General features: G+C 43.6%; 1 protein-coding gene across 1 annotated transcript; it reads left to right on the forward strand.

Annotated features, from left to right (window-relative positions):
* The first annotated feature begins 4,467 nt into the window (after positions 1-4,467).
* On the forward strand, positions 4,468-21,467 carry LOC138351250 (uncharacterized). The gene is made up of 5 exons (XM_069302882.1): positions 4,468-4,539; positions 4,991-5,464; positions 6,195-6,428; positions 19,225-20,388; positions 20,697-21,467. Exons 1-5 carry the CDS (start codon positions 4,468-4,470, stop codon positions 21,465-21,467), a joined length of 2,715 nt encoding a protein of 904 aa, XP_069158983.1.
* The last annotated feature ends 4,822 nt before the right edge of the window (positions 21,468-26,289 follow it).

Genomic DNA, 26,289 nt, shown 5'->3' on the forward strand with positions numbered 1-26,289 from the left:
AATGATCCGAGAAAGCCACCGGGACCGTGCGAAAATAAAAAACCGAACACTCCCCACCAGAAACATAGAACCTATCCAACCTAGAACTCGCCCCACGCGCAGCGAAGGTATACTCCAATGAGCCGCCACACAAAACAGCCGCATCGCGAAACCCGCACGTACGCAAAAGCTCAATTAAAGCGGCCGAAACATTCCGAGGGTGAGCACTAGAGCAATCCCTCACACACGTAACACAATTAAAATCCCCCCCAAAGATCAAATCCCGCGTATCATGCCGCAGGTATGGCAAAAGCCCCTCCCGAAAAAACAGCTCCCGGTCCTGACGATGCGCCACCCCAGAAGGGGCGTACACTGTCAAGAACGGAATCACAACCCCCAAATACTCAGCCCGAACAAACAAGACCCGCCCTTCTTCATCCATTTCCGTGTGAAGCACGGAAATGGATGCCCTCCGCGAAAACAACATCAGCGTTCCCCCAAAGGACGTCCTCGGCGGGTTCAACACAACATGATACTCAGCACACAACCCCTGCAACACAGACACATCCCGAACATTGTGCTCTTGGATCAGAGCCACATCCACCCGCTGCTCCCGAAGCACATCCACAAGGCCCAATTGGACCGCCAAAGCATTCAGACCACGAACATTTAAAGACGCACAAACAATAGCAGGCGCCATCGAACCCATTAATGACCCCCAGCCCCTCCAGGACCACCAGAGGGCACAGAGCCACCCACTGCAGAGGCGCCGTCATCATCCTGAGGCTCAAACTGCCGCCGCCCCACCGTCGGGGAATCCACCATAATGCCTGGCCGCTGATCCCGCAGGAGGCGGACAGTGCCGGCATCACCCAGCGAAGCACGCGAGACCCCGCTGCCACTGACCAGGTATCACCAACGTCCACCACCGACGAGGAATTCTTGCTGCCAACCGGCACTGCATCACTTCCGGAATCCATATCAGACACAGGAGAATTAGGAGGAGGGGGGGCACCACCCAAGGCACAACTCCGCGAAGCCTCAATCCGTTTGCCAGGGGGCTCTCGACTACGTGAGCGCGCCCCCGCAACGCGCTTCCGGCGAGGAGCAAGGGAGGTCAACGCCCCCTCATGGCACGCACCCGCAGGGGGAGCAGAAAGCGGACTCGCAATGCATGCAACAGGAACGCCGGCACCAACGACGACGCTACCATCACCCTCAGTGAATGCATCGCCTACAACGGGAGGCACCGAGACGACACTCCCAACACCACGCCCATTCACCAACGAAGCACCAGGAACAGGATGCACCTCCACATCCACCGGAAGTAGAAGACGGGAATCAGGAGCAGCCACGTCCTCCACCACAGCTGGCACAGGAGACACTACAGGCACAGACGAACCAGCAGGCACAACAGTCGCAGGTGCACCACCAGGCACAACAGTCGCAGGTGCACCACCATGCACAACAGTCGCAGGTGCACCACCAGGCACAACAGTCGCAGGTGCACCACCATGCACAACAGTCGCAGGTGCACCACCAGGCACAACAGTCGCAGGTGCACCACCAGGCACAACAGTCGCAGGTGCACCACCAGGCACAACAGTCGCAGGTGCACCACCATGCACAACAGTCGCAGGTGCACCACCAGGCACAACAGTCGCAGGTGCACCACCAGGCACAACAGTCGCAGGTGCACCACCAGGCACAACAGTCACAGGTGCACCACCAGGCACAACAGTCGCAGGTGCACCACCAGGCACAACAGTCGCAGGTGCACCACCAGGCACAGCAGTCGCAGGTGCACCACCAGGCACAGCAGTCGCAGGTGCACCACCAGGCACAGCAGTCGCAGGTGCACCACCAGGCACAGCAGTCGCAGGTGCACCACCAGGCACAGCAGTCGCAGGTGCACCAGCAGGCACAGCAGTCGCAGGTGCACCACCAGGCACAGCAGTCGCAGGTGCACCACCAGGCACAACAGTCGCAGGTGCACCACCAGGCACAACAGTCGCAGGTGCACCAGCAGGCACAACAGACGCAGGTGCACCACCAGGCGCAACAGTCGCAGGTGCACCACCAGGCACAACAGTCGCAGGTGCACCACCAGGCACAACAGTCGCAGGTGCACCACCAGGCACAACAGTCGCAGGTGCACCACCAGGCACAACAGTCGCAGGTGCACCACCAGGCGCAACAGTCGCAGGTGCCCCACCAGGCACAACAGTCGCAGGTGCACCACCAGGCACAACAGTCGCAGGTGCACCACCAGGCACAACAGACGCAGGTGCACCACCAGGCACAACAGTCGCAGGTGCACCACCAGGCACAACAGTCGCAGGTGCACCACCAGGCGCAACAGTCGCAGGTGCACCACCAGGCACAACAGTCGCAGGTGCACCACCAGGCACAACAGTCGCAGGTGCACCACCAGGCACCAACAGTCGCAGGTGCACCACCAGGCACAACAGTCGCAGGTGCACCACCAGGCGCAACAGTCGCAGGTGCCCCACCATTCACACCCCCACGCCGAGGACCGGCCAGGGATGCACCATCCTCACGGAGGGGGGGAAAATCCCCCACACTGAATACAGAAGCAGTCTCCATTCGAGGAACCTCACACTGGGCAGTGTCATGGCCCTCCTCCCCACAGCGGAAGCACGTGCGGGCCTGCCCTGGATAGAAAACTCGGAGCAGAAGACCACAGCACATAACCTTGGAGGGGATGGGCTCCTTGAGGCGCATATGCAGCGTGCGAGTACCCAGCCGGAGGCCCCGCAGCCGCCCGGCACTAAACAAGTTGTACCGATGACGCAACACCGTACCATACCTCGTAAACACAGAAGAAAGCTCCACCTCAGGAAACGTAACAGGTACCCCGTGCACGCTCACAAAAGTCAGTGGACCCCACGGATCAGAGACAGTCACAGACAGCCGAATGAGGAAGGGGAGTCGTCCGCTCGTTCCAACACCCCACAAATCGCTCGTATCCAGGTGACGTGGCAAACGTCACCGCCACGCGAGTGGGAGAAAATTTCTCGAGACCGAGGAGATCTTTAATATCCACCTGAAGGACATCCAAAAGCGCAGCCGCCACCAGTTCCCAATCCACCGGTGCAGAGAACTCCAGCCGAGCAGTATTCACACGGCGGATGCGGCCACCACCAGCCGCCGCCATATTGCTGACCTCCGCCGCAGTCAGCTGGCGCCCCACAGCAACGAGCAACCACCACCAGTCAGCGATAAACAGCTACTGGCAGCCAGAGCCCGACGTCCCATGTAGGATCCCTCTTGCCTTTATCCTCGTCATATAGAGTACCAAGGTACAAGATTCCCTACGACCTTGAAACACTTAGTTTCATTTTTGATCTTGATCACTTATTAAAGTTAATTGTAACCTTAACTATTAAGTTTAAACAGGATAGTTTACCATTGCCACGTCATCCTGTCACTCTGACATTTCATATTTTGGTACATCCACCTGAGTATTCTCTTGCAAATATTTGCTATCATTCACCATGTTTCGTCTTTCCACATTTAGACAGAATCCAAACGATGAAGTGGGCACACTAGTTCGTGCCACCAAGGCAGAGATGCTGACTCTAGTAAATGAGTACAACCTTACAGCCCTACATGGAGCCACTAAAACTGATTTGCACAACCTCATATTGGATCATCTATTAGATAATGATCATATTACACCTGAATCTCATGAACATTACTTAATTGCAGATAAGAGCGCCTTGGCAGCCATGAAATTGAAGCTAGAACTAGCTAACGTCGAACGCGATCGTCTGAAGGAACAAGCTGCTCTTCAGAGAGAAACTCTTCAGCTCCAGAAAGAACAAGCTGCCCTAGAACATGAGCGTGAGAGAGAACAAGCTGCCCTACAACGTGAGCGTGAGAGAGAACAAGCTGCCCTACAACGTGAGCGTGAGAGAGAACAAGCTGCCCTACAACATGAGCGTGAGAGAGAACAAGCTGCCCTACAACGTGAGCGTGAGAGAGAACAAGCTGCCCTACAACGTGAGCGTGAGAGAGAACAAGCTGCCCTACAACATGAGCGTGAGAGAGAACAAGCTGCCCTACAACATGAGCGTGAGAGAGAACAAGCTGCCCTACAACGTGAGCGTGAGAGAGAACAAGCTGCCCTACAACGTGAGCGTGAGAGAGAACAAGCTGCCCTACAACGTGAGCGTGAGAGAGAACAAGCTGCCCTACAACGTGAGCGTGAGAGAGAACAAGCTGCCCTACAACATGAGCGTGAGAGAGAACAAGCTGTCCTACAACATGAGCGTGAGAGAGAACAAGCTGCCCTACAACGTGAGCGTGAGAGAGAACAAGCTGCCCTACAACATGAGCGTGAGAGAGAACAAGCTGTCCTACAACATGAGCGTGAGAGAGAACAAGCTGCCCTACAACGTGAGCGTGAGAGAGAACAAGCTGCCCTACAACATGAGCGTGAGAGAGAACAAGCTGCCCTAGAACATGAGCGTGAGAGAGAACAAGCTGCCCTACAACGTGAGCGTGAAAGAGAACAAGCTGCCCTACAACGTGAGCGTGAGAGAGAACAAGCTGCCCTACAACGTGAGCGTGAGAGAGAACAAGCTGCCCTACAACGTGAGCGTGAGAGAGAACAAGCTGCCCTACAACGTGAGCGTGAGAGAGAACAAGCTGCCCTACAACGTGAGCGTGAGAGGGCAAGAGCTTCAAATTAAAGAACGTGAAGTTGCTCTTCAGAGGGAGCAAGCTGAATTCCAACGAGAGCATAATCAGGAACTGTTAGTTAAGAAAACGCGAGCTGGAAATACAACGGGAACACGATAAGAAGCAAGCCGCCAATGCTCTAGAGCAACGACGTAGAGAGCTGGACTTGGAAACCACACACCACACTCGGCGACAGGAAGCAGAAGCTAACTTTCCGGTACGTTTTAACCTTTCACATGCAATTATTAAGTTGATGCCATCTTTTGTTGAGGCAGAAGTAGATGTATTTTTTACTTCATTTCAGGCTCTGGCTACCCAACTCAGCTGGCCTCAGGATCAGTGGTCTGTGTTTCTCAGGTTTCATTTAACAGGTAGAGCTGCTGTGACTCTCAGTACTATAGCGTCCGAAACCGACTACCAGGTACTGAAGCAAGCGTTGCTCGATGCCTACCTCCTCTCCACCGAGACCTACAGACGTAAGTTCAGGGATTACCTTAAAGCAAGTGCTACAACTTATCTAGAGTTTGCCAATAACAAAAAGAGATATTTTATAAAGTGGCTGGAAGCCGCAAAAGTCTCCACCTTTACAGATCTCGTCAACCTCATCCTGGTGGAAGAACTTCTTAGGCGTGTACCTAATCCCATACTTCTCTACCTAGCCGACAAGGAAGAAAGCGATCTTACCAGATGTGCTCAATTGGCTGACTCCTACAGTCTTATTCACAGAGTGCCATCTGACGCACCTTCTAGTAAGTCAACCTGGTCTAGTCCTACAAAAGTGAGTATCAGCAACATATCATAGAAAAGTGTCCTAAGAACAAGGGCACCAGTGAAATTCCTAACCCAAATCGACTCCTCCTAAACCCAGTAAGCCTGTTATGAATATTTATGTTAACTCCCATGATATTTCTCTCTTCAACAGACACCTGTATCCCGGAACCGTCTCTGCCAGTAGCGGAGATTCGGAGGAAAGGTTGAAAGGGAAGATCTTGAGGGACACAGCAGCTCTACAATCTATTCTTCTGAAGTCAGCTGTACCCAACGTCACCTACACCGAAGAAAATGTCCTCATCACGGACCTAACTGCCACTACTCCTTATCCACTTGCCAGAGTCCGCCTGGATTGTCCGTTTACGCAAGATGAACTCCAAATCGCCATCCGAAAAAAGCCTTTTCTCATGTCAGGAGCTCAACTTCTCCTATGCAACGACTTGGCAGAAGGACAACAACCTACGAATCTAATTATCACTGACAAACCCCAGGTATGTGACTCCGCAGTGGAAAATCCTATCTTGCAGTTTATTAAAGAAGAGGTCCAAGCAACAGATTCTGACTACATCTCACCTCCTGTCTTGGTGACTACACGTGCACAAGCCGCACTCCCGCAACTAGATGCTCCATCCACGTCAGCAGTCCCTTAAGATTCTCCGAGCCTCCCACCGAATCTCACAGTACTAGAGTTCCGTAAGTTGCAGAGAAAGGATCCCTCCTTAACATCCTTATTTCAGGCTGAGACACAATCGGACAGTATCCCTGGGGTCTTTGTAGAGAACCAACTACTTTACCGTAAATATAAACCCAGCAAATTGAAGGAGGACGACGATTGGGCCAGAGTTAACCAACTGGTAGTTCCCTCCAGTCAACGGCCCGACATCTTGCATCTGGCCCATGGATCACTCTCACATTACGACTTTAACAAGACCTACCACGCCTTTAGACAGGACTACTACTTACCAGGTATGGTAAGTGTCATGTTCACAGAAAATGGTACCATCCGTTTTCTATGTGCGGCGGCTGAGACGCCAGAGAGAGAGAGAGGAGGTAAACAAGAGAGCGTACAGGACGCCCGCCAAGCTTGGTAGCTACTAGTCATGTAATCATATTAAGTATTAAAGTCAGTAACCAAGTCATGACTTTACATCAACCCTACAATCAAGACTTCCTCAGTAACACACAAACACCACATTGGCGACGAGGATGAACTGTGAACGCAGGTATTTGTTCAGTTTCAAACACAAGGGAGAAGCATGCTGCCTGGAGGAAGAAGAGAAGCTGTGAGCGCCATACCCGATGCTGTATGCTAACCGATGCTGTGTGCTAACCAATGCTGTGTGCTAAACGATGCTGTGTGCTAACCGATGCTGTGTGCTACCCAAGCTGTGTGCTACCCAAGCTGTGCTGAAGAAACTGTACTGAGGAATCTGCCGACGTTGTGTACGAAACGACGCTTTGATGTGTACAAAACCTGATGTTTTGGTTACGAAACGACGCTTCGTGCTACAAAATTCATCACACTGAACTGACTGCTGTACCAACTGCTGCACCAACTGCTGTACCAACTGCTGCTGTACCAACTGCTGCTGTACCAACTGCTGCTGTGCCAACTGCTGTGCTGCTGCTGTGAGTAGGAACAACACATGTACACAAGGGCTAGGTAAGAAGTCAGTTGCTGCTATATTGTGCACTGTTGTGAACTTTTGCATTAAAATGCTTGTGTGCTTTGCAAAATTAAAGTAATTACAGTGAATTCTTGACTAACATATACAGTGCAGTAAGTGTTTAATATTCTGAGGAACATTTAAGTGATAAGTTACATTTATTCAGTAAAAATGGCAAATATACCTCAGTTTCCTGCATTTGATCCTGACTGTGACCAGACAAACCTGTCACAGAGGTGGGTCAAATGGCTTAAAAAGTTTGAAAATTTGTTGATAGTTTCTGACATCAAAAGTGCTGAAAGAAAGCGTGCCTTTCTACTTCATTATGCAGGTGATAGAGTTTGTGACATCTTTGACACACTGAAAGACACTGGTGGTGCCAAAGATTATGACACTGCCAAAGCCAAACTAACAGAGCATTTCAAACCAAGGCAAAATACTGCTATGGAAATTATGCATTTCAGGAGAGCAAAACAACTCTCTAATGAAACTGTGTGAAACCACACACGTCTGCAGGGTTTAGCAGCCCATTGTGAGTTTGCTGATGTTGACAAAGAAATCAAACAGCAAATAATTGAATCATGCACATCTACACGTCTTCGTCGAAGAGCTCTAGAACTTGTTGATGATGACAGTTCTCTTACCAAGATACTGGATATGGCTCGTCGAATGGAAGATGCTGCACGTGATGCTCGTGTCATGGAGTGCAGTGCCAATAACGGTGCTGCCACTGTTACTAACAGTGATGAGGTATGTAAGGTGCAGGGAGGACATCGTAATCAAAGAAGATATCATGCCAAATTAACAGTAAATTTAGCCGAGAACCATGTCACAACTGGGGTCAAGGAACAAGACTCAAGCAGTCACAACGACCCACATCAGAGGGTGTCAACAATAAATGTTACAATTGTGGAGGAGACTACCCGCACCAAGGTAATGTTTGTCCTGCTCAAGGTAAGAAGTGCTATGAGTGTGGAAAACTAGGTCATTGTGGTGCTATGTGTCGTTCCGCACTAAAGAAACCACAGTCAGTGAATAAAAGCACTGTACGAGGATCAGTTCATAGGGGTCGAGGTGGTAAACACAATATTGCACCTCATATCCAGAATGTTAATAATGTACAAGACAACATTTCATTACAACCAGTCTCAGATGACAGTGAATGTGATTATACTTATGGAGTACAAGCAATCACAGAATGGAATGATCTTCCAAACAACCCAGAGACATGTGTATACATTGCTGGTATTTGTCTCAAAGTTCTTATTGACACTGGATCAAACATTGACACCATGGCTGAGTGCCACTATGAAAAATTTAGAAAACAGTTCCCAAAGCTAGAAAAATACAATGGTAAAGCCACTGCCTATGCTTCGAAGTTAGCCTTGCCAGTGATTGGAACTTTCACTGCAGAGATTAAGTCAAAGAATGCAATGCTCATTACTACATTCCATGTTGTTAGGAATGCAAAGGAGTCTTTACTCAGTTACAAGACTTCAACCAAATTGGGGCTACTTCAGCTTTCTAATGCTGTAGCAGTGGAATCTGCAAACAATGTTGATGGTATTGTTGCTGAATTTTCTGATCGATTTAAATCCATAGGTTGTTATACTGATAGCAAAGTACATCTGCATATCAACCCAGATGTAATTCCAGTTGCCCAACCACATCGCCGACAACCATTCCATACTCGCAAGAAAGTCGATGCCGAACTGGATAGGCTGATGGAACTAGATATCATTGAACCAGTAACAGGCCCAACACCATGGGTAAGCCCAATTGTCACTCCACCAAAGCCGAAGAATCCAGATGAGATACGCATTTGTGTGGACATGCGTGTTCCCAACAAGGCAATAATGCGTGAACGCCATCCTACACCGACTGTAGATGATATGATCTACCGCTTGAATGGTGCAACTGTATTCAGCAAGTTAGATTTAAACAAGGGCTATCATCAGCTTGAACTTGATGAGGAGAGTCGATTCATCACAACGTTTACGACACATCGAGGTCTGTATAGGTACAAGCGCCTGAGTTTTGGTATCAACAGTGCTGCCGAGGTATTCCAGCACATCATCAGCCAGGTATTGCAAGACATACCTAATGCTGACAACATGTCTGATGACATCATTGTTTATGGCCGTACCCAAGCTGAACACGACAAAGCTCTTCGTGCAACATTGCAACGCTTACGAGAAAAGAATCTGACGTTAAGCCGATCAAAGTGTGAGTTCAATCAACATAAAATTGAATTCTTTGGACATATACTTAGTGACAAAGGTCTGTCTCCATATCCTAAGAAAGTTGCAGATATCAAGAATGCTGCACCTCCTTCAACGTCCACTGAAGTACATAGTTTTCTGGGAATGGCAAACTACTGTTCTCGCTTCATTCCAGATTTTGCTACCATTACAAAGCCTCTACGTGAGCTCCTGAAGAAAAACGCATCATGGTACTGGAGCGATATCGAGCAAAATGCATTTGATGCTGTGAAAGATGCACTAGTAGAGAATGCGACTGCTGCATACTTTGATCCATCAATGGACACTGAGTTAACGGTGGATGCTAGTCCTGTTGGTTTAGGTGCTGTTTTAGCCCAACACAAACCTGGTCAACCAGATTCCAGAGTAGTAATTGCCTACGCCAGCCGTTCTCTCACAGATGTTGAGCAACGATACAGTCAGACAGAGAAGGAAGCTCTTGCTCTTGTATGGGGCTGTGAACACTTCAAGGTGTATCTGCTTGGTGCGCCCTTCACCACGATGGTCACTGACCACAAACCGTTGGAGACCATCTTCAATAATCCAAAGTCCAAACCACCAGCTCGCATTGAGAGATGGGCTCTTCGTGTGCAACCATACAACTTTACGGTGAAATACAAGCCGGGTGCAGGCAATCCCGCTGATTACATCAGTCGACATCCTGCCAACAGTTTCACCATCACCAAGCATCAGCAAGTTGCCGAGGAATATGTACACTCTGCAATCTGTGATGCAGTCCCTAAGGCTCTCACTCTTGATGAAATCCGTACTGCAACCCTAGAGGACCCAACTCTGCAAGCAACAGTGGATGCATTGACTAAGAAAAAGTTTCCACGCATCCCACCCTCAGGAGTTGACCAAGATGCATTCAAAGCACTTGAACGCATCCAGACAGAATTAAGTGTTACGCAACAACGCGACACTGTGCTGCGAGGTACTCGTATCGTGATTCCAGCTGTTCTCCAGCAACGTGCTCTGAAGCTTGCACATCAAGGACACCAAGGTCTTGTTAGGACCAAACAGCTGCTACGAGAAAAGGTGTGGTTTCCTGGCATTGATCGTCAAGCAAAGGATATGCATGATGCCTGTGTCCCTTGCCAAGCTGCAGTGGATACTTCAAGACCAACACCTCTACAACCTTCACCACTACCTGCTGCACCATGGACGGAAGTAACGATGGACTTCTGCGGACCACTACCAACTGGAGAGTACTTGATGGTAGTCATTGATGATCACTCACGTTATCCAGAAGTAGAAATCATCACTTCCACATCTGCAAAGGCCGTCATCCCGAAACTCGACAAGATCTTTTCAAACTTTGGCATTCCTGAAGTTGTCAAGACAGACAATGGACCGCCATTCAATGGACAAGACTTCGTCAACTTTGCTGAGCATATTGGATTCAAACACCGCCGTGTGATGCCACTACATCCTCAAGCAAATGGAGAAGTTGAGAAATTCATGCAACCTCTCATGAAAGCGGTACGCTGTGCTCATGCCGAAGGACGATCCTGGAAACAAGCTATGTATGCTTTTCTCAGGAACTACCGTGCAACACCGCATGGAACACTGGGCAAGTCACCTGGTGAACTTTTATTTGACCGTCCTATGAGAATCGCACTACCCGTCATGCCAGCCGAGGTAACGGATAAACGTCTCGCTCAGAAGGATGCACTAGCCAAGGGCAAAATGAAAATTGCTCATGATCAACGTGCAAAGGAACAGTTCATAAAGGTTGGTGACACTGTTCTCGTTAAAAAGAAAAAAGAGGGAAAGTTAGATATGCCATATGATACAAAACCATATAAAGTGATTAGTGTAAAAGGAACTATGGTAACAGCTAGTAATAGAGATCATAGTATAACACGTAATATGACCTATTTCAAAGTGATTCCAACTAGTGTAGAAAATGATGAAGTGCAAAGTCGTGCAAAAGAAAAAGAAAAAATGAGTTATAACTCAATAAACAATTCATCAAGGGATATTATTGTATTTGGGGACTCTCGTCCTAAACGTCACGTTAAACGCCCTACACGATTTGATGATTAATTGTGTTCCTATGTAATGCAAAATATTTACTTGTCATGCTAAACTAAATTTAATATTGTTTGAATAATGCAGATCTCTCATTCAATATTTTGTAACTTTGTATTACAGTTTCTTTCATGTTTGTTTAACATTGCATATGTATTTTTAACATTGAAATCCTTTGTGGAAAAGATTAAGTTGTTTAAATTCTTTGTGTGCTTAATTAATGTTAAATGTATGCAGTATCTCTTGATATGGTAATAACTTACTTTGTGTCAATAACTTTGCTTTGTGCTACAAGCATGGTAGACATCCTGTATTCATTCTTTTTAAAGAAAAGGAGGGATGTCATGTTCACAGAAAATGGTACCATCCGTTTTCTATGTGCGGCGGCTGAGACGCCAGAGAGAGAGAGAGAAGGTAAACAAGAGAGCGTACAGGACGCCCGCCAAGCTTGGTAGCTACTAGTCATGTAATCATATTAAGTATTAAAGTCAGTAACCAAGTCATGACTTTACATCAACCCTACAACCAAGACTTCCTCAGTAACACACAAACACCACAGTAAGAGATTTCAAAACCTTCGTACAAGATTGTCATACATGTCAGATTGCAGGAAAGCCTAACTTGTCTGTTATGGTTGAAGGCTGAAGAGAAACAATCTTCGTCCACATGGTTTTATTCTCAACCAATAACAACAACAACGAAAACAATTATCAGGTACATGAAATATTATTAACAAGATCATAAACAAAAGAGCATCTGCTCCAAACATGCTACCTCCAACATCTGTAGTACTCAATCCCAACATTCCTCCCCTTTTAAATAAACTATATCCCTACAGGTTAAGTCTATCAGGTGGTCGTATGACTCTTCCTGATTTTCTCAACTGGGAGTCCTGACCTGTTACTTCTGGGAAACATTCTTCTGAATTACTCCTTGTAGAGTCCATAGGGTTAACTGTATCCCCATTACCCTCTTCTGCCCCTTGCTCTGCCTCCCGGTCTCCTGCAGGTGCTGCTATCCCTTCATTATCAGGATGGGCATCACTAGTTGCCCCCCCCCCCACCACCTGAAGGGTCTTCAGAATTCCCCGTGAACCTTGGCATGAGCTGATCGCCATGCCTTTTCCAATTAATGTTCCCAAAACTCTGCACTTGCACAGTGAAACTCCTGCGGCCCAGGACTCCCCTAATTTTCCCTTCCACCCAGGGCTTTCCACTTCCAAAATTCCTTGCATATACTGCATCCCCCTCATTAAACAACAATTCCTCTCCCTGAGCCAACTGAATTGCCAAGCTAGTTACCGATTTCTCTTTATCGGGATCTCTCTTTACTGCTTCCATGTGCACTTTAAAGTGCCTATTAAACAGTAATTCAGAAGGAGATTTACCAGTAGTAGAATGAACAGTTTTCCTTTGATTATATAAAAATCTACAAAGCCTTGTATTAATAGTACCTTCCGTAAACCGCTTTAACCCTTCTTTCAAGGATCGCACTGCTTTCTCTGCTAGACTATTCGAAAAAGGATTATAGGGGGGTAGGTTTTACATGTTTAATACCATTTTTTCGAAAAAAAATCCTCCATTTCCACTGTAACAAAATAAGGAGCATTGTCTGAGAGCACCATGTCTGGTAATACAAAGTTACAAAATGTTTTCCTTAGTAATTCACAAGTTACAGATGATGTGGTGGAATTACACACATGCGCATCCAGAAATTTGGTGTATGAATCCACCACCACTAGGTAATATTTATTATCCATAGGTCCCGCATAATCTATATGAAGTCTAGACCAGGGTTTTCCAGTGCATGGCCAAGACAGTACTGGGGCCTGTGGTTTCTGATAATTCTTAAAGCAAATATGACAATTTTTTGTTACCTCAGCAATATCCTGGTCTATTTTTGGCCACCAAACCCAACTTCTAGCTTCTGCTTTCATATCATTTATGCCATTATGGCCTACATGCAGCTGTTCCAAAATGTTACATCTCAGTTTCCCAGGCACCACCACTCTATTCCTATACAAGAGTACATCCTGGTGAATACTAAGGTCAGCCTTCACTGCAGCATACTCTGACAATAATAAATTATCATTCCAACCATATTTGACATATTTCATCAACAGACTTAATTTGGGATCTCTACCAGTTGCCTTCCTAATAGTCTGGAATGAAATATCCTCAAAAGACATAGATTCCACCAGGTTAACATACTCCACTGGAATACTGGAATTTAATTCTTTTGTCACAGGCAATCTACTTAATGCATCAGCTACTACATTATCCTTGCCTGGCTTATACTCTAAATCATACTCAAACTGCGAGAGTAGTAATGCCCATCTTTGAATTTTAGCATTGGCATTAACTGGAATCTGCTTACCTCTGCCAAACAATCCTAGCAGGGGTTTATGGTCTGTTCTAGCAAGAAATTTCCTCCCCAGCAGAAAATACCTCAGTTTTTTTACAGCATATACCAAAGCTAAGGCTTCTTTATCTAACTGAGAATAATTCTGTTCCGCAGGAGATAATTTCTTGCAAGCAAAATATACTACTTTATCCTGACCATCTACTTCCTGTAATAATACACAACCCACTCCTACTGGGGAAGCATCTACCTCCAGTTTTAACGGGATTCTAACTGTAAAATTAGTGAGCACTGGAGAATTGATCAATTCCTGCTTAATATTCCTGTATACATGTTCCTCTCTTGCTGCCCACTTAAATCTAGCCCCTTTTCAACAATTCATACAAGAGTGCTAATTTTGTTGAAAAGTTCTTCACGAACTTACAAAAATATGTAACCATCCCAACAAAAGACTGTACTTCCCCAACTGATGTAGGGGCTGCGGCATCTATTATAGCCGCTACATTTTTGTGAGAAGGAGTAAAGCCCTTACCTGAAATATGGTACCCCAGATATTCAATGGCCTTGGTCTTCAACGTTGTTTTACCCTTGTTGATCTTCACATTGTGCTTTTGCAAAAGATTCAAAACTTGTTCTAATCTAGCATCATGGACTTCCTCATTCTCCCCACATACAATAATGTCATCTAAAAAACTTGCCACACCTTCAATGTTAACTAACAACTGGGACACGAATCTCTGAAAAATTGCTGGAGACGAGGAGAGTCCAAAAGGAAGTCTTTTATACTTAAATAACTCCTTGTGGGTATTAATCACTAACAATTTCTGGCTCTCCTCCTCTACAGGAATTTGCAAGTAAGCATCTTTTAGGTCAATCTTAGAAAAAATTGCCCCCTTGCAGACCATTGACACCAACTCATCTATCTTAGGTAAAGGGTACTTCTCACAGTGTATGTGGTTGTTCAGTTCTTTGAAGTCTGCACAGATTCTCAAGGATTTCCGATCTGCCTTTAACACTGGTACAATTGGGGCTGCCCACTCACTATGTGTAATTGGCTCTAAGATGCCTTCTGCCACATGCTTTTCCAGGGCTGATTCTACCAATTGCTTGTAATGAAACGGCACTGTTCTTGCCTTGAAAACTTTAGGTGAAGGCCTACTTTTCAGGTGAATTTTTGCCACCATGCTATTAATTGGCTTATCTGCCTCCACTGAATATTTATCTAACATTTGTTCGGCACTTTTAATTGTTTTAACTATCAACAATTCATCTAGGCCATCCAAGAAAATTCCCACTTTTTCCATGAGATCCTTACCACATAGACCAGGATTATGTGAATCCACTACATAAAAATCCTGGACAATTTCTTTTCCATTATAACCTACATTTGCCGACACCTTGCCATAGACCTTAATCGGTACATTGTCATATGCACTTAATTTTTTTACCTGGTTTTACATTCAATTGCAAGGTATCTGCCCAATCTCTAGACAATGTTGACACTGCAGCACCAGTGTCCAGTTCCAAGGAAACTAACTTCCCATTAATTACAAAATTCACCACTTGTGACTTCACTGAACATACCTTTTCTTTCACCGAATATAGTCGGTTTTCCTCACCTGCAGCTACTTCAGACGGGTTACCTTCCTCTGCAACAGTTGAGGACTTCACTGAACAGATCCACCAAATAGAGAATATCCTTGATAACCTAGCAAACCCAGTATCAGATATCATCTTCCTTAGAGACTTCAATCTACCCAGTTTAAAATGGAGAATAGTAAACAATAACATTATAGCAGGAAGTCAACCTGGAAATAACCAACCACAGGTCAGAGAACTACTGAGATTCTGTGACAAATTCTCGTTCAGTCAGCAGATTACAGAACCAACTAGGAACGAAAACACGCTGGACCTGATATTCACGAACAATGAGGAGCTAATCAGAGACATTACTGTCTCAGACACTATGTACTCGGACCACAAGCTCATTGAAGTGCAAACTAACATTAATAACGGTATTAGGCCCAAGAGAAACAACAAGCGAGAAGGTCTATTCAATAAATTCAATTTTAATAATAAGAGGATAGACTGGGAGAAAATAAACAAGGAACTTACAAACATTCAATGGGAAAATGTTCTTAGAAATAAAAATCCTACACAAGGAATAGAAAAACTGACTTCTGAAGCATATAAAGTCCGTCTGAAACATGTTCCTTTGAGGAAAGCCAGAAAGAGGTCCAATGTAGAAAGAGAACGCAGACAACATTACAAAAGGAGGAAGAAATTAACGGAAATGCTTAAGCAGACACGACTCTCCATACAGAGAAGAAATAACTTAAACAGGGAGATTGAAGAAATCAAACAGAGACTGAAGCATTCCTATCAGACTGAAGAAAGACAACTAGAACAGAAAGCAATTCAAGAAATAAAGAAAAAACCCAAAATATTTCTTCACATATGCTAAATCAAAAGCGAAAACCACTGCCAGTATTGGACCTATTCGTATTAGTGAAGGTTCAAACACTGAGGATGACAAAGAAATTAGTGAAATCCTAAAAAAGCAGTATGAAGACATGTTTAGCACTCCGATACACAGCATGAAAGTGGAAGATTCGGACAATTTCTTTATGAATGATACTCAAACACCTGTAACTATAACTGATATCAACACGAGTGTGGCAGATTTTGAAAGAGAAATTGACAATATGCCCATGCACTCAGCCCCGGGTCCAGACTCATTGAATTCAATATTTATAAAGAAATGCAAAGTGCCAGTAGCACAGGCACTCAGTATAGTGTGGAGGAAGAGCTTGGACACAGGGGAGATACCAGATGCGCTTAAAGCAGTAGACATTGCTCCTCTACACAAGGGTGGTAGTAAAGCATTGGCAAAGAATTATAGACCAGTTGCACTAACGTCCCACATAATAAAAGTATTTGAAAGAGTGATCAGGAGTCAGGTCACTAGATTCATGGAAACCAATGACCTCCACAATCCAGGCCAGCATGGATTTAGAGCAGGAAGATCATGCCTCCCACAGCTACTTGACCACTATGACAAAATCACTGAGGCATTAGAGGAAAAACATAATGCAGATGTCGTATACACAGATTTTGCACAGGCATTCGACAAATGTGACCATGGAGTGATTGCACACAAAATGAGGTCAATGGGTATAACTGGTAAAGTAGGGCGCTTGATACTCAATTTCCTGTCGAACAGAACACAAAGAGTAACAGTCAATCAAGTAAAATCGAGTCCGAGCGCAGTTAAAAGCTCTGTACCTCAAGGTACAGTCCTTGCACTACGGCTATTCCTTATTCTCATATCAGATATAGACAAAAACACAAGTCACAGCTTCGTGTCGTCCTTTGCAGGTGATACAAAAATCAGCATGAAAATTACCTCTGCCGAAGACATTGATAAACTACAAACAGATATTAACAAAGTTTTCGATTGGGCAGCAAAAAATAACATGATGTTTAACGGCGATAAATTCCAGGTACTCAGATACGGCAAAATGAGGATCTTAAACATAATACAGGGTACAAAACACAATCGAATCTGCCCATAGAAGGAAAACAGCATGTCAAGGATTTGGGAATAATGATGTCTGACGACCTAACGTTTAGGGAGGATAACCAAGCAAGTATTGCGTCAGCCAGAAAAATGATAGGATGGATTACGAGAACCTTCAAGTCCAGAGATCCCATCACAATGGTTGTACTCTTCAAATCACTTGTGTTGTCCCGTCTTGAGTACTGCTCAGTACTCACTTCCCCCTTCAGAGCAGGAGAGATTGCTGAAATAGAGGGAATACAGAGAACATATACGGCACACATAGACGAGATAAAGCACCTAAATTATTGGGATCGTCTCAAAGCTCTCCAAATGTACTCACTAGAAAGGAGACGAGAGAGATACCAAATAATATACACATGGAAAATACTGGAGGGACAGGCCCCAAATCTGCACAGTAAAATAACAACGTACTGGAGTGAACGACATGGAAGAAAATGTAGAATAGAACCAGTGAAGAGCAGAGGTGCCATGGGCACAAACAGAGAACACTGTATGAACATCAGAGGTCCACGGTTGTTCAACGTCCTACCAGCGAGCATCAGAAATATTACAGGAACAACCGTGGACATCTTCAAGAGGAAACTAGATTGTGTCCTTCAAGGAGTGCCTGACCAGCCGGGCTGTGGTGGGTATGTGGGCCTGCGGGCCGCTTCAAACAACAGCCTGGTGGACCAAACTCTCACAAGTCAAGTCTGGCCCCGGGCCGGGCTTGGGGAGTAGAAGAACCCAGAACACCATCAACCAGGTATCCTCTCCCAGGGCTTGCCGTTCCCGTTCAGATATTCCCTACACACTTTCTGCAAGTGTCCCTCCTTGTTACAAAAGTTGCATGTATAGGCACGAAACTTGCATTTGCTACTTATGTGATTGTATCCACAGTGTGTACATCTGGTCTGGCCCTGTACGACCATAATGTCCTGAGTAGAAGTCTTACTTCCAAAAGCCCTTTCCAGGTTCAATATCTTCTCGAGCACTGTCCATGATGTCATCAATTGTAGATCCAAATTTTCTGCCACCAGGTTAGGGAAATAATTCTTCTTTTCCACTGCCATGAACAACTGGTCCCTAACCCTGCCGTCCAACTGTGCTCCGAAGTTGCAGTGGTTAACCAAAGCCTTCAATTCCGTGGACAAATCCTGTACGGAGTCCTGCTGCTTTTTCGTCCTCTTCTGGAAATCCATCAAACTCCTGTGATATGATGGTTTCACCACATACTGACGTTTAAGCAGAGCAATCAGGTCTACATAGGTCTTCGTGTGGGGTAGCTCAGGTGCACACAAATTTCCGAGAACACTATACGCTTCAGAACCCAGTGAAACTAAGAGTACCGCTTTCTTGTTGGCGTCCTCCTTAATCTCCCTGTACTGAAAGTTTGCTTCCAGCAGGCTGAGCCACAGGTCCAACGAGATCTTGGCAGTGTTTAACGGCTCCATTGACATGAGCGGCGTAGCCATGGCCACGGTGTAGCACACTCCACTGTTATATGCGAAGCGTCCACTCGTCCACACGTCGTACCCTGCTCTCACTTGATCCTCACACCACGTCTCGTACCCAGGCTCTCTGCCGGAGGTGTTTAATCCTCGTCGCCACTGTTATGGTTGAAGGCTGAAGAAAAACAATCTTCGTCCACATGGTTTTATTCTCAACCAATAACAGCAACAACCAAAACAACTATCAGGTACATGAAATATTATTAACAAGATCATAAACAAAAGAGCATCTGCTCCAAACATGTTACCTCCAACATCTGTAGTACTCAATCCCAACAATGTCTATTCCCATGGCACCTCTTATTCCTATTCCAGTGCCTTCGGAACCCCTATAGTAAGTTAATAATAAACTGTGTTGGTCCATTACCCAGGACCAGTTCTGGCAACATCTACATATCACTGTCCTATGTCCAACTACCAGGTTCCCCATAGCAGTTCCCATAAAGAACATTACGGCTGCTACCCTTGTGAAACAGCTCCTGACGATCTTTACCCTTTATCGATTTCCGAAGGAGATACAGAGTGATTGTGGCACCAACTTCACCAGTGATCTCTTCAAGAAGACACTGGAGGAATTCCACATAACACAGGTACTGTCCAGCCCCTATCATCCTGCTTCACAGGGTTCTCTTGAGCGTAGTCATCAGACTATAAAGTTACTCCTATTGAAATTTTGCATTGAGAGGGAGAAAGACTGGGATAATCAACTTGACCTTATAATGTGTATTTTCATAAGTTTTTCAAATGAGTCCCTTGGAGTATCTCCTTATGAGATGCTCTACGGCCGTAAGTGTCGTACCCCCGTTAAAGCTTTAAAAGATTCACTTCGCTCAAAAACCTTCAGTGATTCTCTTCATGTGCCCCAGTTTCTTCAAAACGTGAGGCACACTCTTGAAAGAGTACATAAATTTGCTAGTAGCAATTTAATAAGGTCTCAAACAAATATGAACATTTATTTTGATAAGCATAATAAAATCAGAAAGTTTAGTGTAGGAGACTTCGTCCTAGCATATTTTCCTATCCCTGGTTCTCCGTTCCAAAGCAAATTTTCAGGTCCCTATCGCATCAAGGAATGCAGGAACAACTACAACTACGTTCTAGAAACTACAGACAGGCGGCGGCGGAAGACCCAGTTGTGCCACATCAACCTCTTGAAGCAGTATCAAGGTACACCTTCCACTGTGTTAGTATCCCTCTCCACCTTCAAGGATCCCTACCTTCACAGTGAGACCTTCCCTGCTTCTCCTCCCGAATGCCCTGACTCTGAGTCAGTGCCTTCCAATTCGGAAATCCTAAAAGATCTTCCATGGTACTTTCAGGAGCCCCACAGTGCTCCTCTCGTCAAAGTCTTCAACCAACACCTGGAGTTGTTCAACGATAATCTGCAGGAGTGTACTGTGGTTCAGCACGACATTAAATTGCTTCCTGGTACGACGCCGATCTGCCAATCCTTCTATTGCATCGGCCAACAGAAGAAGGAAGCAATGCTTGCTGTGAAGTACGGTACCTCCTTGATCATGGGCTGGCAGCACCTTGTGAGTCCCCTTGGGCCTCACCCTGCATCTTGGTGCCGAAACCTCACGGTAAGGTGCGCCTCTGTACTCACTTTCACAAATTAAATGCCGTCACCATCAAGGATTTCTACCCTTTGTCACGAATCGACGATATCCTTGACGCTATCCGTAATGCAATTTATCTTTAACAAATTGACTTGTTGAAAGGATACTACCAGATCAGCCTGACGGAGCAAGCTAAGGAAATTTCTACCTTCACCACTCTCTTTGGCCTGTTTAGGTATGAGCGGCTTCCCTTTGGATTATGTAATGCCCCTGCCACCTTTCAGACAGCTGTCAACATAGTCATCCAGGGCCTGGATAATATCTACGCCTACTTCGATGACATCGTTGTGGTAACCACCAGCTGGGACGACCATCTGCTCCAGCTACAGCGGTTGTTCAAGAAGCTCCTAAAAGCCGGCCTCACCATTAACTTAGGCAAGTCTACATTCTTCAAAGGTAAAGTGCGCTACCTTGGTCATGTGATAGGCAGTGGCAGCCTAGCTCCCTTAACAGTTCATCAACAAGCCATTCAGCATTACCCACGACCTACCACCAGGAAGCAGCTCATGCCCTTCCTAGGTCTAGCGTCGTATTATCGTAGATTCGTGAAAAATTTCAGTACAGTAGCGACACTTCTCATTAACCTGACCAGCCCTAAACAACGATATCATTGGACAACTTCACAGGGGGTTGCTTTCGAACAAGTGAAGTCTTTATTGTGCACTAATCCCAATCTCGCCTCGCCAGATGTTACGAAGCCCTTCGTCTTCAATGTCGACGCCAGCAGTACCGGCATCGGAGGTGTCCTTATGCAACAACGTGGCAAAGAGGTTCTTCCTGTCAGCTACTACAGCCAAAAGCTGAAACCTCACCGACGGAATTATAGCACCATAGAAAAGGAGTTGCTGGCAATCCTCCTGAGCATCCAACACTATGAACCTTATCTACAAGGTTACCGGTCCCTCACCATCTATTCGGACCACAACTCTCTCCGGTTTCTGCAACAGGCCCAGTTCTCCAACAAACGTCTGCTTTTCTGGGCACTGTATCTGTAGAACTTCAACATTTTTTTTTTTTTTTTTTTGAGATATATACAAGAGTTGTTACATTCTTGTACAGCCACTAGTACGCGTAGCGTTTCGGGCAGGTCCCTGGAATACGATCCCCTGCCGCGAAGAATCGTTTTTTCATCCAAGTACACATTTTACTGTTGCGTTAAACAGAGGCTACAGTTAAGGAATGGCGCCCAGTAAATCCTCCCCGGCCAGGATACGAACCCATGACATAGCGCTCGCGGAACGCCAGGCGAGTGTCTTACCACTACACCACGGAGACTGTCAATCATTACCTTCTTTTTCATCAAAGGCTCCGACAACGTCGTCGCCGACGCACTTTCACGAGTCCACGAGGTGGACTCATCCACGCCTACTACATATATATATATATATATATATATATATATATATATATATATATATATATATATATATATATATACATATATATATGTATATATTGGTAACTACAGGACGCCTTAATCCGCTTGACCATCACGACTGGACAAAAGGAAGTGATAGCCGAAGCTATTTGAACCACTTCCCCGCCGGCACTCGGATAGTAATCTTGGGCATAGCATTTTATCAAATCACCTCATTCTTTGGGGCACACGTGAGGAACACAAATGCGAACAAGCTTGAATGGTCCCCAGGACTATATGCGACTGAAAACTCACACCCCAGAAGTGACTCGAACCCACTCTGTGGTGTGAGTTTTCAGTCGCATATAATCCTGGGGACCATTCAGGCTTGTTCGCATTTGTGTTCCTCACGTGTGCCCCAAAGAATGAGGTGATTTGATAAAATGCTATGCCCAAGATTACCATCCAAGTGCCGGCGGGGAAGTGGTTCAAATAGCTTCGGCTATCACTTCCTTTAGTCCGGTCATGATGGTCACGCGGATTAAGGCGTCCTGTAGTTACCAGTTGCGTTGCTCCTGGGAGTATGGCTTCGAGTCACTTCTGGGGTGTCAGTTTTCAGTCATATATATATATATATATATATATATATATATATATATATATATATATATATATATATATATATATATATATATATATATATATATATATGTCGTACCTAGTAGCCAGAACGCACTTCTGAGCCTACTATGCAAGGCTCGATTTGCTTAATAAGCCAAGTTTTCCTGAATTAATATATTTTCTCTAATTTTTTTCTTATGAAATGATAAAGCTACCCATTTCATTATGTATGATGTTAATTTTATTTTATTGGAGTTAAAATTAACGTAGATGTATGACCGAACCTAACCAATCCTACCTAACCTAACCTAACCTATCTCTATTGGTTAGGTTAGGTTAGGTAGTCGAAAAAGGTAGGTTACGTTAGGTTAGGTAGGTTAGGTTGTCGAAAAACAATTAATTCATGAAAACTTGGCTTATTAGGCAAATCGGGCCTTGAATAGTAGGCTGAGAAGTGCGTTCTGGCTACTAGGTACGACATATATATATATATATATATATATATATATATATATGTCGTACCTAGTAGCCAGAATGCACTTCTCGGCCTACTTTGCAAGGCCCGATTTGCCTAATAAGCCAAGTTTTCCTGAATTAATATACTTTCTCTAATTTTTTTCTTATGAAATGATAAAGCTACCCATTCCAATATGTATGAGGTCATTTTTTTTTATTGGAGTTTAAATTAACGTAGATATATGACCGAACCTAACCAACCCTACCTAACCTAACCTAACCTATCTGTTGAGGTTAGGTTAGGTTAGGTAGCCGAAATTGTTAGGTTAGGGTAGGTTAGGTAGGTTAGGTAGTCGAAAAACAATTAATTCATGAAAACTTGGTTTATTAGGCAAATTGGGCCTTGCATAGTTGGCTGAGAAGTACGTTCTGGCTACTAGGTACGACATATATATATATATATATATATATATATATATATATATATATATATATATATATATATATATATATATATATATATATATATGTCGTACCTAGTAGCCAGAACTCACTTCTCAGCCTACTATTCAAGGCCCGATTTGCCTAATAAGCCAAGTTTTCCTGAATTAATTTATTTACTATAATTTTTTTCTTATGAAATGATAAAGCTACCCTTTTCACTATGTATGAGGTCATTTTTTTTTTATTGGAGTTAAAATTAACGTAGATATATGACCGAACCTAACCAAACCTACCTAACCTAACCTAACCTATATATATAGGTAAGGTTAGGTTAGGTAGCCAAAAAAAGCTAGGTTAGGTTAGGTTAGGTAGGTTAGGTAGACGAAAAAACATTAATTCATGAAAACTTGGCTTATTAGGCAAATCGGGCCTTGCATAGTAGGCTGAGAAGTGAGTTCTGGCTACTAGGTACGACATATATATATATATATGTCGTACCTAGTAGCCAGAACGCACTTCTCGGCCTACCATGCAAGGCCCGATTTGCCTAATAAGCCAAGATTTCCTGAATTAATATATTTTCTCTAATTTTTTTTCTAATGAAATGATATAGCTACCCATTTCATTATGTATGAGGTCAATTTTTTTTATTGGAGTTAAAATTAACGTAGATATATGACCGAACCTAACCAACCCTACCTAACCTAACCTAACCTATCTTTATAGGTTAGGTTAGGTTAGGTAGCCGAAAAAGTTAGGTTAGGTTAGGTTAGGTAGGTTAGGTAGTCGAAAAACAATTAATTCATGAAAACTTGGCTTATTAGGCAAATTGGGCCTTGCATAGTAGGCTGAGAAGTGCGTTCTGGCTACTAGGTACGACATATATATATATATATATATATATATATATATATATATATATATATATATATATATATATATATATATATATATATATATATATATGTCGTACCTAGTAGCCAGAACTCACTTCTCAGCCTACTATGCAAGGCCCGATTTGCCTAATAAGCCAAGTTTTCATGAATTAATGTTTTTTCGTCTACCTAACCTACCTAACCTAACCTAACCTAGCTTTTTTTGGCTACCTAACCTAACCTTAAATATATATATAGGTTAGGTTAGGTTAGGTTAGGTAGGGTTGGTTAGGTTCGGTCATATATCTACGTTAATTTTAACTCCAATAAAAAAAAATTGACCTGATACATAGTGAAAAGGGTAGCTTTATCATTTCATAAGAAAAAAATTATAGTAAATAAATTAATTCAGGAAAACTTGGCTTATTAGGCAAATCGGGCCTTGAATAGTAGGCTGAGAAGTGAGTTCTGGCTACTAGGTACGACATATATATATATATATATATATACTGTATATATATATATGTCGTACCTAGTAGCCAGAACGCACTTCTCAGCCTACTATGCAAGGCCCAATTTGCCTATTAAGCCAAGTTTTCCTGAATTAATATATTTTCTCTAATTTTTTTCTTATGAAATGATAAAGTTACCCATTTCATTATGTATGAGGTAAAAAAAAATTATTGGAGTTAAAATTAACGTAGATATATGACCGAACCTAACCAACCCTACCTAATCTAACCTAACCTATCTTTATAGGTTAGGTTAGGTTAGGTAGCCGAAAAAGTTAGGTTAGGTTAGGTTAGGTAGTCGAAAAACAATTAATTCATGAAAACTTGGCTTATTAGGCAAATCGGGCCTTGCATAGTAGGCTGAGAAGTGCGTTCTGGCTACTAGGTACGATATATATATATATATATATATATATATATATATATATATATATATATATATATATATATATATATATATATATATATATATATATATATATGTCGTACCTAGTAGCCAGAACGCACTTTTTGGCCTACTATGCAAGGCCCGATTTGCCTAACAAGCCAAGTTTTCCTGAATTAATATATTTTCTCTAATTTTTTTCTTATGAAATAATAAAGATACGCATTTCATTGCGTATGAGGTCAATTTTTTGTATTGGAGTTAAAATTAACGTAGATATATGACCGAACCTAACCAACCCTACCTAACCTAACCTAACCTATCTTTATAGGTTTGGTTAGGTTAGGTAGCCGAAAAAGTTAGGTTAGGTTAGGTTAGGTTGGTTAGGTAGTCGAAAAACAATTAATTCATGAAAACTTGGCTTATTAGGCAAATCGGGCCTTGCATAGTAGGCTGAGAAGTGCGTTCTGGCTACTAGGTACGACATATATATATATATATATATATATATATATATATATATATATATATATATATATATATATATATATATATATATATATATATATATATATATATATGTCGTACCTAGTAGCCAGAACTCACTTCTCAGCCTACTATTCAAGGCCAGATTTGCCTAGTAAGCCAAGTTTTCCTGAATTAATATATTTACTATAATTTTTTTCTTATGAAATGATAAAGCAACCCTTTTCTCTATGTATGAGGTCAATTTTATTTTATTGGAGTTAAAATTAACGTAGATATATGACCGAACCTAACCAACCCTACCTAACCTAACCTAACCTATATTTATAGGTAAGGTTAGGTTAGGTAGCCAAAAAAAGCTAGGTTAGGTTAGGTTAGGTAGGTTAGGTAGACGAAAAAACATTAATTCATGAAAACTTGGCTTATTAGGCAAATCGGGCCTTGAATATAGTAGGCTGAGAAGTGCGTTCTGGCTATTAGGTACGACATATATATATATATATATATATATATATATATATATATATATATATATATATATATATATATATATATATATATATATATATATATATATATATATATATATATATATATATATATATATATATATATATATATATATATATATATAATACACGAAACAATGGATATTGAATAGAAGTGTTTGTAGAAAGCCTA

Source organism: Procambarus clarkii, chromosome 5 (genome assembly GCF_040958095.1).
Source record: "Procambarus clarkii isolate CNS0578487 chromosome 5, FALCON_Pclarkii_2.0, whole genome shotgun sequence".
NCBI lineage: Eukaryota > Metazoa > Arthropoda > Malacostraca > Decapoda > Cambaridae > Procambarus > Procambarus clarkii.